The sequence below is a fragment of the Equus caballus genome, unplaced genomic scaffold (assembly GCF_041296265.1).
Source record: "Equus caballus isolate H_3958 breed thoroughbred unplaced genomic scaffold, TB-T2T haplotype1-0000016, whole genome shotgun sequence".
Classification (NCBI taxonomy): Eukaryota; Metazoa; Chordata; class Mammalia; order Perissodactyla; family Equidae; genus Equus; species Equus caballus.
Window position 1 is genome coordinate 9,507,889 of NW_027222391.1, and position 14,819 is coordinate 9,522,707.

A 14,819-nucleotide genomic window follows, 5' to 3' on the forward strand; every position below is an offset into this window, starting at 1 on the left:
AAATGACCACATGTCTTAGACACACCTGGAATCAAAAACTCCAGTGGAGCGAAGAGTTATGGAATTGAACTGGACTCTCTTCTGGGCTTCGGCTGAAGTGGCCTTGGGATTCCAGAGAGAACTGGACTCTCAAGTCTGTTCCCACAGCAAGCTCGCTTTCCACGTCTGCTTCAGACCCAGGGCGAGACCAAAACTAGACTGAATGTTTACGGTCAGGGCTTTTTTATCTTCCTTCTTGTCATTTTTTTCCCCTACCACTCCAATATTCTCCCATTGATATTTCTTTCTCTGAAGAAGACATTTTATTTATTTGGGAAGTATTTGAGCCAGAATAGAATTTCTACTTCAAAGTATTTTTATTATGATTGTTATTTTATAAGGATAAAGTTTCAAAAAATTTATTTTTTAATACACACACCCTAATTGGAGCATGAGGAAACACTAACCTAAATCTTGCCAGGACTGTTTAAAACTAGCTAGGTTTTGGGGGCCAGCCCGGTGGTGTAGTGGTTAAGTTCAGTGCGCTCCACTTAGGTGGCCCAGGGTTTGTGGGTTTGGATCCCAGGTGCTGACCTACACCACTCATCAAGCCAAGCAGTGGAGGCGACCCACATACAAAATATAGGAAGATAGGCACAGATGTCAGCTCAGGGCCACTCTTCCTCAAGCAGAAAGGAGATTGGCAACAGATGTTAGCTCACTGTCTATACTTTCTGTCTATGCTCATAGAGTAGCTGAATGTGTAGCTTTGTATCAAGGGATAGAGCACTCTTCTTCAGAGCATTCTTGTTTAAGCTGAATAATGGAATACATTTGGATAGTTTCAGAAATAATCAAATCAGGTTAAGAGTAGGAAAACCAGGTTGCATACAACAACTCAACCTATATTTGAACGTGTATCTGAGACAAACATTTGTACATGCAGACATATAGAAATCTTCTCCTGGAGTTAAGAATGTATTGGCTTTCTTCTCTCTCTTTAAAATGGTAGGGGTATGAATGCCAGGCAGGAGGAAGCCTTAGTTAGGGGAGTGGTGGCATTCCTTCATGACTGCTACCTTCTGGAGGCAGTGAAATCAAACGGAGAATGGGGGTGGGGTCTGCTTTGGGGGGAGGAGACAGATGTCTAGGCCTCCTTAGGCCTCTGAGTGAGGGAGATGAGATTTATCAAGGCTGCTATGAGCCATGCCTTATGCTGAGTGGGACCTTCTAGTATTTAGTCCAAAGAGGTGTAGGTAGCATCATTTACATTAAAGTAGACCAAACCAAAGCTCAAAGAGTTTTGAGTAAACTTATCTGACTAAGCGGCAGAACCAGGAGCCTTCTGTTTCTCGGATCCTGCTCTCTCTGGTCCAGCCCCAGGAGCACTGCATCCACGTGAGTGGACATGGAGATGCACTCACTCCTTCCCGGGAAGGCCGAGTGGTTGGGCGTTGAAGGCTACTTGGTGAAATGTTGCTTCACTGTTTATCCTTCTACAACTTGGCTCCTCTGTTGACATTTTTAGTATTCGGTATAAACATGTGATTTAAACAAATGTTAAGGTACCTTATTAGGTAAACATTCATAGCTGAGCAGTAGAAACTTGGAACTCAGCTTTTCCTTGCTGATCGCCTTTCCTTTGAAAAGCATTCTTTTGACAGGGGCTGTTGGGTAGTTAAAAATCATCTCTGGGTAGCTTTGTGGGGTGTCCGAAGAAACACGGCCACCTGGAATCTTACCACATAGCCAGCATTTAATGACTACTTCCCAAGGACCCTGACTGCTGATAGTCATCATGGAGCTGCCTGAGCGTTGTGGCCCCCGGAGCAGAGGTCAGAGGCCGGCTGAGAAGTGGGCTCAGGCAGGTTGTGTCTTGCAAGGCAGATCCTTTTGCTGAAAGAACGTTGACCATGGTTGGGCGTTCAGAAAGCAAACAGGGAATCTAAGAGTGGGAGGAGACTTACTATGAAAGCAGATGATTGCCAAACTCTGCTTGATTTGAAAACCAAACCTGGTTAGCTTTTGAAATGTGATCTGTCACCTGAATCCACTGTTCATACTAAACATCAGAAAACACGGACAAGTACAAGTGAAGTGTCTCATACAACAGGCAGGAGAGAGCACTGCCTAGGAAGCATTTCCCCTGGAAGAAGTGACCCCGAGTCTGAGCAAGCCTCTAGGTTTGCAGGATGAGGGGAAGAAGAGCACATTAACACCACAAGGATGCAGTTGGCCAATTTCCGAACGTGGGAAATTCTGTGCAAAAGCTGACTCAGCTCCTCTTTCTTCTTGCCATCGCAATGAATGTGCCGTAAGTAAATTAAACTAACTACTACTGATAATCTCACTTCTTCTTTGGATTCAGGCCAGAAGTCAGTGAGAAGGAATTTTATGGGCAACTGGGCCCTCCGGCGCGGCTCCAGCGCCTGCCAGGACCTTCCACACGTGACGCCACCATCCCCAAAGCCAGGGCAGCTCTTCGGCGTCAGCCTCGGGGATGTGTGCGAACGTGACAGCCTGCCCCCTTCTCTTCTGGTGGGTTTCATTTTGGGCTTCTGTGGCTTTCCTGAGGACAGAGAACTCTGAGAAGTCAAGTGTCTCGTTTAAATCTATCCCTAAACGGAGAAATCTTTAGACAGCCGCTGGCTTTGGGGGAAAAGCTTTGCTAATATTACTTCAGAGAATAAAATGTGATTTAGGTACTGCAGAGTCCTAAAGCAAACACGACAAGGAAAAGATACCCTTGTCCATTCCATAGGTTTCAGCAAAGGCCCACATATGCCTGCTCAGATCAATGCAAATGGGCTCTATGTGGAGGAGTCTCCGAGAGTCCACCCCGTCTCATCTTCTCTGAACTCCACAGTAGTCTTCAGCCTCCTTCAGCTGAGTCTACTCAGTCTCACTTCTCAGAATCTCTCAGGTGACTTTGACCTGTATTTCCAGTGCTGAAGCATACAGACTCAGCCTCTGGCATATGTGGATCCTTTCATCCAAATAGAATGTGTCAAGTGACAGCCACAGAATTTGGCCTGTGTTAACTCAAATTGGTGTATGGAATTGTCACTGTCAACATTTATTGAGTGTCCAGTATCTCTCCAAGCACTCTACCAGATCTAGGGAATTTTAGGGTAACGATGAAGAAATGTGTCATGCCAGTCCCATGCTCCTACTACCTCAGTCCTTGCAAGTTTCACAGCAAATTTAGGGGGTAGCTATGATTATCATCATTCCCACTTCACAAACGAGAAAAAAAAGTAACCTCACTAAAGTGTACACTGTGCCCAAGGCCACACAGCCAAGATGTAGTAGCATCATAGGATTCGGGTCCCTTGGATTACCTGACTCCAATACCTAGAGCCTTTCTGCACCACAAGCAGAGGACATGAAGATGCAGCAAAAGGAAAGGAAAGAGTGATGAGAAGAGGATGTAATTAGAGGAGGAGGAGAGGGGTTTGGAGAGCCCGATTTTAAAAGAGGGAACGCAATCCAGGAAGTAGAAATGGGGTACGCAGCCCCTTAAAGGGGAACGAACAATGGGACACGGGTATGGCACAAAGATTTCCATAGCTGGGGAAGAGCAGCTATATTAGGGCACGATGAGGAAAGATTGGTGGAGTAGGAGCGGGTGATTCCACAAAGGCCTGGAAGCAGGGAAGTTTGATTCCAAAGTGTCAATTCACTGAAAAGGAAAATCTGACTTAACAACTGTTTGAAATGCTTCAGCATATGAATGTAGAAGGGATGGTTGGGTAGAAAATAGAGACACTGAGAAAAAAAATTCCACGTTTGCTTGCATGCCCCCACCTCCAGCACTGCACCTCGCTTACCCCAGCTCCGACAAGCGGGGAGCGGGTGCTCTGGGCTCCTGGATACGAGGTGCCATTGATTTTTCCTTTCTCTTCTTCCCTATAGGATATGCTTTGCTTTATCAAGCAAAAAGGGCCGCTCACAGAGGGCATATTCAGAAAATCAGCCAATATAAAATCATGCAGAGCCCTAAAGGAGACATTAAATGCTGGGGACAAAGTGAACCTGGACTGTGAATCTGTTCTTGTGGTCGCATCTGTCTTAAAGGTAGGGAAACTTCTAGCATTATCCACACACAGCGTAACTCTGAAGGTACATGATCAATTTCCTTCACCGTGATTGCCCAGGAACCATAATAGGCATAATAGATTGAGAAACTGAAAAACACTTCATGAAGTCCAAATTTAAGGGCGTTAGTTTGGGTGTTAAAAGCCCCAAATGTTAGATATACTTTCCTTTCTCATCACACACCGCCTTCTCCTTCTTCATTCCTGAACATTATCCCAGAATAATAATAATAAAAATCCTAAACACACACTTAGATATACAGAACGTTTACCAGAACAAACATCCTGTTTTTGATGACTTCTTCACCATTGTCCTAATGAAAGCAAAGTTTACAAAAGAAAATTCGTATGAAACATCTGAAAATAGATAGAGAGGTTGACCGTAGTCAGTAAGCCAACATTTGTCATTCAATGAATCAAAAAATGCTCAATGAGTGACCAAAAGCTCCATTCACTTCCTCATCCTCCTTTTGCCTGTCTCTTTTAATTGAAAAGTAGTGTAGGGGTGACTTCACTTTTTTTGCCTTTTCACCCTTACCAAATTTGGCATCCTTTATTAACGTTTGTTATGCTTAACCCACCACCCACGATTATGGTCACACAGTAACAAGCTCCTACCACATGCTTCTTATAAATCTGACTTTTAAAGTAGGTGCAGCAACGAAAATTTGTTTGGAATTCTGAAAATTCAATAGATTTATACAAAAAAGTTTTTTAAATGATACAGCTAAATCACAAATATCCAGTTATGTTTCTATGAAGGGAATCATAGAACAGGGAAAGAATTGACTCAATCCATCTTGGTATTTGTTAACAGCTCTAAAGAGGAATGTCATAAGTAGAAATGACTACAATAGGTTATTAAAATTCTCTTATAATCGAGATTCCATTTGGTCTTTCCTTGTTCCCCATGATTGTTCAGCTCTGTCATATATAGGGACAGTTCAGAAGTGGCTTAGAGTCGAGCACTGTGACACTGGGATGATTAGAAATATACACTAGGCATGCAAATAGCAAGTTGAGTGTTGCCTTCTGTGAGGTGCACACCTGGAACTGATTTTCCAGCAAGAGTTAGAGTTGCCCATCAGCAGAGTCTTGCCTATCTGTCTGTTATAAGTACAGACTAGCAAGGGGGTGGCCACTCGTGGGTATAGTTCTTAGACATTCCTAAAGTTGACTGATCTTGGTGGGGAATCAGACTTTGCAACTTGGCTTTGATAATACCACGCCCAGTGAACTGGAGTGTTGACCTAAACCAGAAATGAGTACGTCATCAGGACCACATTGAGTCTGCCATTGAGCTGTCTAAAAATAGAGGTCCAGCAGTGAATACCCTTGGCATATTCTGCTCGGGTAATGTTCTGGCTTCACCACACTCAGCCTCACCAATGGGCTCCCACAGAACAGGGTTCAGGAAACAGAGAGGAGACACATGCTCCGAGTGCATGTAGTGTGGTACGCATGAGGCAAGGGCCCTCCTGCATGCTCCCAGACTCGAAGAGCCGGCCAGAGTTGGACTGCTTCCTCCCTCCAAATATATTGGAAGCACTCCATAGGAAACACGGTGAAAAGCACTAACTACCATGGCTAGCTACAATACCTTGGGTACCACACACCAATCAACATAGTCAAAGTGAGAGGACTGGGACTCTGTCCATTGGCTTCTCTGCTCTGTCCCCAGTGCTCACAACAGTGCCTGGCACTAACAGCAGCTCAATAGGTATTAGCATGAGTGAACCATCATTAGATTCTAATTAGGATAGTTGCCCTGAGGCACTTCTTGAGCAAGCCACCACTAAGAGAAGGCGTGTGCTGCTGAGTGAGAACAATGGAAGCTAGGTGTGCTTGGAAGTTAGCAAGACAATGTGACAACTTCCCCTCAGTCTTGCACAAGCATTAAAGCTTCCGTAAATTTTAATAGGCCCAATTCTACGATATTAAACTTGTTCCTCAGCCCTCTAAAGTGACAGATGTTCCAGGCCTCCACTTAGGAAGCTGACATTTGTGCGTCTGTAGCCCTGATACTCAGAGGCCTGAAGTTGCGATGTATCTAAGTTTTTAGTAAGTTTCTTCTTTTGGAAGGATCTGTATGTCCCACTCACAGACTGTAAGGGGTAACACAGTGTTACCCATTGGGGATTTTGATATATTTCCAATGTCTGCTGCTTCCCAGTCTGCAGAATCGAACGTTCATACAGTTAAAACCAGGAAGAACGAGGCTATTGTGACGCAGTGTTCTCCCAAGGAGCACACATACCTCAAGTCAGAAGGCTCAGTTCTCTCTTAATATGTGTGCGAGAGCACGAGGGGGTGCGCGTTTGGTTTGTTTCGGAACTTCTCTTGCTTGAGTTAAGAGCAAGCACTGTGTCTCAAACGGGGATGGGTATTTCTTCTCAAGAAACTAGCAGGATTGAGGATGACGTCTCACCGGACCTTGTCAGTTTCCACTAGTTTACTAAAATGGACACCAAGAGGAAGTTCCAGGTGATGGAAGGGGGCTTTCTCTTCACTCCCACTGTGGCCCACTCTGCTTTGATGCTTCTAAGTTTTAGAAGTCCAAGCACCCACTTCAGGGTGTGCAAGTCAGTGGAGAGGTGGAGCTGAGCGCTGCGTGGGTCACAGTGTGGGGAGCCTGAGAAGGAAGTGGGGACAGAAACTCAACTTTTCAACTGCATGTTTTCCCTGTAATTTGTCCAATATGTATTTGCCATAAGAATAATACTCTTCTTTTGATGTGTGTAAGGATTTTCTTCGAAACATCCCAGGGAGCGTCTTTACATCTGATCTCTATGCTAAATGGGTCACTATAACTGATGGAGAGAACGAGGAGGAGAAAATCGCTGCCACTCAGAGGTAACGATGCTATGATTACTCTACTGGGGCACACCTGAAAAGTACAATCAACATACTCTTAGGAAAATATTAGCTTATACTTTACAGCTTTGTCCACTAAAATGATGACCAATGCCAAAGAGTTGGATTTGACCACTCCCACGGAGGCCAGTTCAAAAATAGAGGCATGCCTTACTGCTCTTATTGAGTTCTTGTTCTTCTCCTAGTCTTGTTAATAAGGAATCCTTGACCATTTTACACCTTCTGAATATGTTGTCGACGAAAATAATCCATAACCAATCTATAAATGAAAATGTGGGTGAGTTTATTCTGAGCTGAAATTTTAGGATTATAACCCGGGAGGTCTTTCCACAAAGGAAGAGAGCACTCCAAAGAAGTGGGGGTACATAGGGTGGTTATATACCCTCAAAGAGGGTGTTTCACATGATTGAAATGTCCCTCCCACAATAGTCACAAGATTGCCCTGTCGGCACAGCACTTGCTGGACACAGCAGGTAGTGGGTCTGCTATCTCCAAGGGCGCAGCAGGAGGCAAGTCTATTGTCTCAAGCTGGGTGGTCACAGGTGAACACAGCAGTGAGTTTCTAGCCTAAGGAAAGATGCTTAATCCTTAAGGAGACACCAACGGTGGGAGGGGGAGGGAAGTTGCAACTTTATCTCAAGGTCCTTTTGCTCTTGCCATAGGGAATCTCTAAAGCAGATATACAATGCATGCTCAACGGCCTCGGTCAGGCCCTTTTGGAAAGACAAGGTCAGGCCCGAATTAGGTTTACACCAGAATGGCTTCCTCATATATTCCACTATATCCTATTACTTGCCATTTTTATTTGACAATATGAAACTGAGAGCAGATGAAATCCTTTGGTCCAAGAGAGATGCTAAAGGACCAATCTGCCAGGGATATGGTCTTACCTTTGTCAAACACTTAACTAGCCAGAGAAGTTCTTATCTGGTTCAGAAACTGAACTCAGTGAAACATTTTTGCCTGGAACTTTGCTGGGCTCTTACCCTGAGACAGTGTTCCTATATTGCTACCTTCAAAACAAAGGGAGCCTTTCAAATTTCATCACTGTTTGGTTTAATCAATGAGATTTGTGAACTTGAATTGAAGAGTTTCTGCAATGTTTCAGAGTTTTAAAATATATTTAGATTAAATTCGATATTAATAAGATGTGCCCAAATGAGAACACGTTCTAGGCGTTTCAGGGAAATATTTCAGGCAGCATGTTTAGGAGGGCCATTTCTGCATTCTCGTGCATGTTCACTGGGCCTTGTGCCTGCTCTACAAAGAAGTCCTCTGTTCCCTTTCTCTGTATTTCCAACTTCCTAAGCAAAATGACGTGCTGTCTTTAAAGGTCCATTTTTGTGTCTTTAGGCTTTTGGACGAGCTGCCCAGAGCCAATGCAGCACTCCTGCGCTATCTTTTTGGAGTGCTGCACAACATTCAGCAGCATTCGTCCGTCAATCAGATGACAGCTTACAACTTAGCCACCTGCATAGCCCCAAGCATTCTTTGTTTGCCCAATGCCTGCAGCGCAGACTTCGAAAGTGACATCACAAGAAAGGTAATGAAAGCTCTCATTTGCGTGCCCTAGGGGTCAGAGTCCCCACTTGGAACCCAAAATGGACGGTGTTAACTCTGACAGACCAGTTTTTGAAAGTGCATCCATTGAGTGGCAGAGTCATTTATCCTCCTCTGTGGGGATGGGAAGGAGGGTTGTTAAGGGGGAACTGTGAGCAGTGGAGTCTCTCCTCCCTTCGTGTCCATGAGACTAAACTCTGGACCGACTGAACAGCAGAGAGAGGAGCGGCCCGATATGACAGAAGAGAACCTGGGCTTTGGAATGTGACAAGCCAAGGTTCAACTCTCAGCCTAATCACCGAGGGATGTGTAACCCTGGGCAAAGTTTCCAAGCCATGGTTTCTTCATCACACGATGGCGACAACACCCAGCTCCTCTGGTCATTACTGGCACATCCTAGGCAGCTTGGGCAATATGAGCACCCATGGCTCCACACACTTTGACCTTCCTCTGCCAGCTGTGGCTCATTCAGAAAAATACTTGGCTACTATTTTGCCTCTGCTATAGGGTGAGGAAACTAGTAAAAGCTTCCAGAACATCCCATCAGAGCTACAACATGCCCAATAAGATCATAGCTGTTTCCCAAGAGAGTTTCCCAGAAAGTAAGGGTGGGGCAGGCAATGCAAGAGGAGGGGCTGCAGCCAGACAAACTGAATGGTGTCTCTCCAGCTGCTTTCTTCCCTCACAAAAACCCACAGAAATCTCTGCTGCCCAAGTTGAAGCAGCACCTAAACTTACAAATGAATTTCACGTATCCGTGTCTATTGGGTGCTTTATAAATTTTCCTAAGATGCGATATGTCTACTATATCTCAACAAAACCGGAAAAAATTTTTAATGAAAACGAACAGATAAAATTTCATAAGAGAGTATACATCTTCCCCCAAACATCCTATGTGGGTTACATTTGAAAATTGCCTTTGTTTTCAAGATGTAACCATTGATATAAAAATGTTAGCTTTTAAACTAGACCACAAATTATGCCTTTAGTCCACTGATGAAAAGTATTTTAAAACCTGTGCCCAAAGTACTCACGAAAGTATCACAGTTCGTTCTTAGAGAAAACTGGTTCTCTGAATTTTTCTTAGTATTCTTTCACAATTTTTGTTAGAGCCAAGATTCATGTATGAAATGTGATTTATAACTATGCCATATGAAAAAGAACACCCCGTTTTTACCCTTTTGTGTTGCAGATTTCTCTTGTGCAATTTTTGATTGAGAACTGCCTCCAGATCTTTGGAGAAGACATTGCTTCCCTCCTGGGGGAGAGCTCCATGCATTGCGATGGCAGCGAGAAGGCTGCAGATCCTTCGACTGACTTCGGAGAAGACATTGCTTCCCTCCTGGGGGAGAGCTCCATGCATTGTGATGGCAGCGAGAAGCCTGCAGATCCTTCGACTGACTTCGGAGAAGACATTGCTTCCCTCCTGGGGGAGAGCTCCATGCATTGTGATGGCAGCAAGAAGCCTGCAGATCCTTCGACTAACTTCGGTGAGAAACAGGCAGCGAGGCCGCCAGGGGTCATGGGAGATACCTAGACGGGGGATCCCAGAGCACATCCCAAGGGCAGTGATTCCCACCTGCTCCTCCTTCCACAGGCTGGCTCACAGGTCAGGCAGGGTTGCACACTGTTGTGAGACCAAAGAAAGAAGTCGAGGTCTCTGACTTCAAGAAGTTGCTGGTGCAGCTCGTAACAGCTTTAGGAGACATCATGGGATAATAGAGTGTCTGGGAACTTTTTCAAACAAAACTTCCAATCTATTATGTGTATAATAGATGTGCTCTGGTTGAAACCAGAGTGAGGGCCCCGAGGCGCTGCTGCTCAGTGGTCCCTGAAGCACCGAGGAATTCCAGTGCTCTTTGAAACAGATTAAGAGGAGCAGCATCATTGAGAAAAAAGGAGCTGACTTGATGTCAGACAACCTTTCAGAGTACTGCAAACTCCTGTGCTACCATTTCCTGGCTGTTTGATCTTTGGCCAATTATTCTAGCTCGTTCTCAGTTTCTTCATCTCTAAACTGTAGGGGGTAATAATGTTTAAATCTTAGGATTGTTGTAAAGATTAAATAAGATAGTGGATGTAAAATAAATTTGTGAAAAAGTATTTAATAAGGCTAGTAGAAGTGCCCCTGAGGCTAGAGCTGGTATTATTGGCACCTCGCTAATCACAGCTAACGGGCAGGAGTCCATTCTAGAAGGTAGAGTTTAGATTCAGAACCCGGGGGCCTGTATCATGAGCCCCTTCCTATTTTTGACATTTCTTGGTTTCAGACATTTACCTCAATGCTCTGAGGAAGTCTTTAGGAAAATCCACTTCATCGCAATGAGATGAGTCTAGTATCTGAGAATATGCTTATACTAAGACAATCGTTGGTTTTTCATTTCAGGAGTGTCAACCAAGCAACCTCTCGAATCCAAGCCAGTGAGAGTGATAGTGACTTACAAAAAGGCACAACTGCAGAATGACGCCGAAGCCCCACGTGGCGTGGGTCCACCCTGCTCCCTGTCTGCAATGCTTTCAGTCACTGAAGATTAGAGTCTCCATAATCATACTCGACCCTTTCCTTTCCTTTCCTTCCTGTAATATCCCACCAAGAACACTTTCTCCAAAATTCTACTACCTCCGTTATGTTCTCATCACGTAGACACCAGTCAGCTAATGCCCCCAAAATTATTTTCAGCCCCTTGTAACAAAAAAGTGTGTGGGGGTGGTGAATTTCTAGAAAAATACAGGGTCAGAAAAGTAAAGTTTTTGTAGCTCCTGGGAATCACCTCAGGACTCAAGAACAGTAATTCCTGAGCTTGAAGATTCCAGTCCTCAGTCACCACAGGGTCAGTAGATTAGATGGAAGGATCCTCTCAGACATCTCAGGAAATAAGCTCCCAACGTGTCAGAGACCAATTTTCACAAAGTTAAACACATGAATCTCACACACTAGAGTCTAAACTTGAGTCCAAATGTTATTAAACTCATCTTACTGAGGAGACCAGTAAGGTGGTAAAGAATGTTTTTGAGTATAGTACTTTTATGGCACCAAGCTGGGGCCAAAGAAGCAAATTTTCTTTGTTGGACATAAACAGTTAATGTTTTAAAGGGTAATCAATCTATAAGCTTTGAATTTATCTTCTCCTGTGACAAAAATATACAAATTAACATTATTCTATTTTTATGACACACAGTGAAGGACATCCAGATTTGGACTCCTCCATCTTACACTTCCCATGCAAGGTTTCCTGGAGGGGAATCTGTCCTCCCTCTGTCAACTCTCTCACCCACACTTCACTTCTCACCCTGCTGACATGTGGCCTCTCCCTGTCTTCCTTTCCAGCAGCCTCAGTAGATCACATTCAACCGATGACCAAGCCCCTCCACCTGACAAACCAAAGCACATCTTCTGGGATTCCTAAGGCACTTGCCCTGCCAGGGTCTCGTAATTCCTGAATTCTAATCTCATTTCCCTGGTAGTTCACTTCTCCCAGGTCATGTTGTTTATCTCCATCCTCCTCTGTTTATATCGTTTCATGGACTTTTCTACATCTTTGCCTAAACCCGAGGACTCTTCACGTCATTCCCAGGTGCCCTCAGCTCTCGTGTTGCCTCTGATTCCCTGCTCTCCTATCATCCCACAACGCTCATCCCATCACAGACCCATGAGTGCAGCAGTGTCCTCTCTGGCCTCCCTGTCTCCAGTGGTGAAGTTGGGGAAGGATGGCCCCATGTATGCCTCCCACCCTAATGTTCCTACTTCAGGGCAAGCTCCCTGAGCAGGGATGAGGCTGTCTAGCACAGCCTGGGATTCCACTGCCAACCACCAGACTCAACACCAGGTAGGTATTCAGTAAATATTTGCTATTGAAGACATACCCCTCACTATATAGGTCACGTGGTACTGCATCAGGATGAGGCCTGAACTGGGAGAGAGTCAGCTGTGCACATCTTCCTTTTTCTGCCCTGATCCTGAGAGCTGAGGGGGCATCAACCAGGGAGAGACCTGTGCATGGAATTCCTTCCTAAAATGCACAGTATGGAAAGAGGGGGCAGTAACTTTGCAGTGGAGAAAACAGACAAGCACTACCTTAGCCAGGCGATCAAGGTCAGCATCAACAGTCATACATCTAGTTAATAACAATGAACCTGTATAATTTCATCTGTTGTAACCAATATCCCCGATTGAGGTAAGATGCTAGTAATAGCAAACCAGAACAGAGGTGTATGGGAACTCTCTGTGCTGTCTTTCTTAAATTTTCTATCAATCTCAAAACTGTTCTAAAAAGTAAAGTCTATCTTTTAAAGAGTTCCCATTAAGTATAGATGAAAAATGGTATCTTGGGTTTTCTTTAATTGGACATGCTTTGTTTACTAATGCAGGGAAGTCTGTCCACATTTGGGTTGGCTACTTACATTTGTTCTTCTGTGGATTGTTGATTGTCATGTGCCCCTAAGGTATATGGTTATCTGTTATGTGACATTAGTGTAGTCATATCTCACTGACACAATCTCATGAACTACCAGAGTCTGAGGAAGTATTAACTGCCTGCTTTTCATTATCCAAATACCCATTTTACTGATGAAGAAATGGAGATTCAGAGAGGCTGAAAAATTGAACCAAGTCCACATTTAGTGTCACACCTAGACCTTGAACTCATATCTGTCTGACTCCAGAATTCCCTAAACACCACACTGTACTAGGAAGTACCAAGTGTGTGACATTGGCAGGAGGAGGGGGGGATCCTGACAGCTGGCTGGGTGTCCAGTGACAAACTTTAATTCTGTATTTTAATGAAGTGATGACACCATCCAGGCAAACTAGAAGTATGTAGGAAGTCCCTGAGTGGCTGCTGTGAGAAATGGCTCATGAGGGCAATGAGCTTTGTGTCCCAAGCAGAGGGACTAGAGTAGGTCACTCCAGACCTACTGAGAACAGCAAAATGGATCCTCTCTAGTCGCCCTCAGAAGAAATGCAACTTTCAGGGGCCAGCAGGGGACACAATCTCATGTCATACATCATCATAATTTAATGTTGGCACTGAAAACTGAAGCCAGGAAGGGGTATCGCCTCTCCTCAGAATTCTTAAACAGCATCCAAGCTGTGGGGGACCCCATTCACCAGCACTTGCTTGTCAGGTCTTGACCTTAAGAAATTGGGCAGAAATCCAAAGGCTCTGGACTCAAGGGATGGGATTTGACCTCTGGCTTGGCTGCCTGTCTTGTACAACCTTGAGCAAATCAATTCACCACTGGGGTCCTTGCTTTGTTCATATCAAAACAGGAACCACTGCCCTACTGACCTCATAGAATTTTCCAGCAGATGAATAATAGTACTGATGGCTAACAGTTACTGCACAGTCACTACAGACCGGCATTTTGCAGGCATCATCGCATTTAATACTCATGGCAATCATGCTGGCCAAGTACTTATATTATCCTTATTTTATAGATTGGAAAACAGCTCCAGAGGAAGGATATCGTTTGAGGTCACCCGGTTTGCGAAGATGAAGTCAGAATTTAGAGCCCATGTTGTTCACCGATGAGTTACGTCACTAACTACGTTCCAAAGTGATGCTAGATGGAAAGAATGCTGGTGCTTCAGAGTCCTGGGGCAACCTTGAGAAGCTGCAGAGGAGTGGATGACCACGAGGTGGGGCTTGGTATTTATCACTGGGTGGATATGCAAGCTGAGGGGGTTTGGAGAAGAAAGATGCAGAGAGAAATGAGCTTGACTGGGGAAAATGAGCAGAGAGGGAGAAGAGAGAGTTGGGGCAGTTGCCAAAAGGAATGGAAATCTAGGAAGACAGAGCTACTCGAAGGGGATTTTGAAGAAGCTTTGCTCTCAGGTGTGCTTTGTGATAGCTATTCTCTGGCCTCCACTAAACCTTCAGGAAAATCCCTACTTTTCCTCAATGCCTTTAGAGGTGGATCCAGGGTTACTCATTGTACTGCTCACGGATGGCAGTGCTTCATTTTCATATTCCCACCTGCCTCAATACTTGTTACCCTACTGTTTCAAGATAGGAAAACCAACTCCTATCATAACCCCTAATGGGTTCTATTTGGTATCTCCTACGGGACTTAAGGGTAGTAACACTCTACAAAAATCAGTTGGTTTTCTAATTAACAACAAAGAACAAGATTAAGAGGATATTAAGAAAGCAGTTCCATTTCCAAAAGCATCAAAAATAATAAAATAGAAAAGGCTGTAAACTGAAAAATACAAACATTACTGAAAAAAACGAATTTAAATAAGTGAAAGGGCAGCCATGTTCACGGACTGGATGACAATACTGCGCAGGTATCCATCAATACCACCCA

At 44.4% G+C, this 14,819-nt stretch overlaps 1 protein-coding gene across 3 annotated transcripts in view; it reads left to right on the forward strand.

Annotated features, from left to right (window-relative positions):
- LOC138922904 (rho GTPase-activating protein 20-like) overlaps positions 1–14,819 on the forward strand; it is a 97,059-nt gene that overhangs the window by 67,156 nt on the left and 15,084 nt on the right. For all 3 annotated transcript variants that reach the window (XM_070259337.1, XM_070259336.1, XM_070259338.1), the window contains 7 exons: positions 2,348–2,517; positions 3,895–4,056; positions 6,820–6,929; positions 8,304–8,493; positions 9,703–10,000; positions 10,897–12,337; positions 13,948–14,148. In XM_070259337.1, the coding sequence (XP_070115438.1) occupies positions 2,348–2,517; positions 3,895–4,056; positions 6,820–6,929; positions 8,304–8,493; positions 9,703–10,000; positions 10,897–11,045 (1,079 nt within the window). In that variant the 3' untranslated portion in view covers positions 11,046–12,337; positions 13,948–14,148. The remainder of the gene's footprint in view (positions 1–2,347; positions 2,518–3,894; positions 4,057–6,819; positions 6,930–8,303; positions 8,494–9,702; positions 10,001–10,896; positions 12,338–13,947; positions 14,149–14,819) is intronic.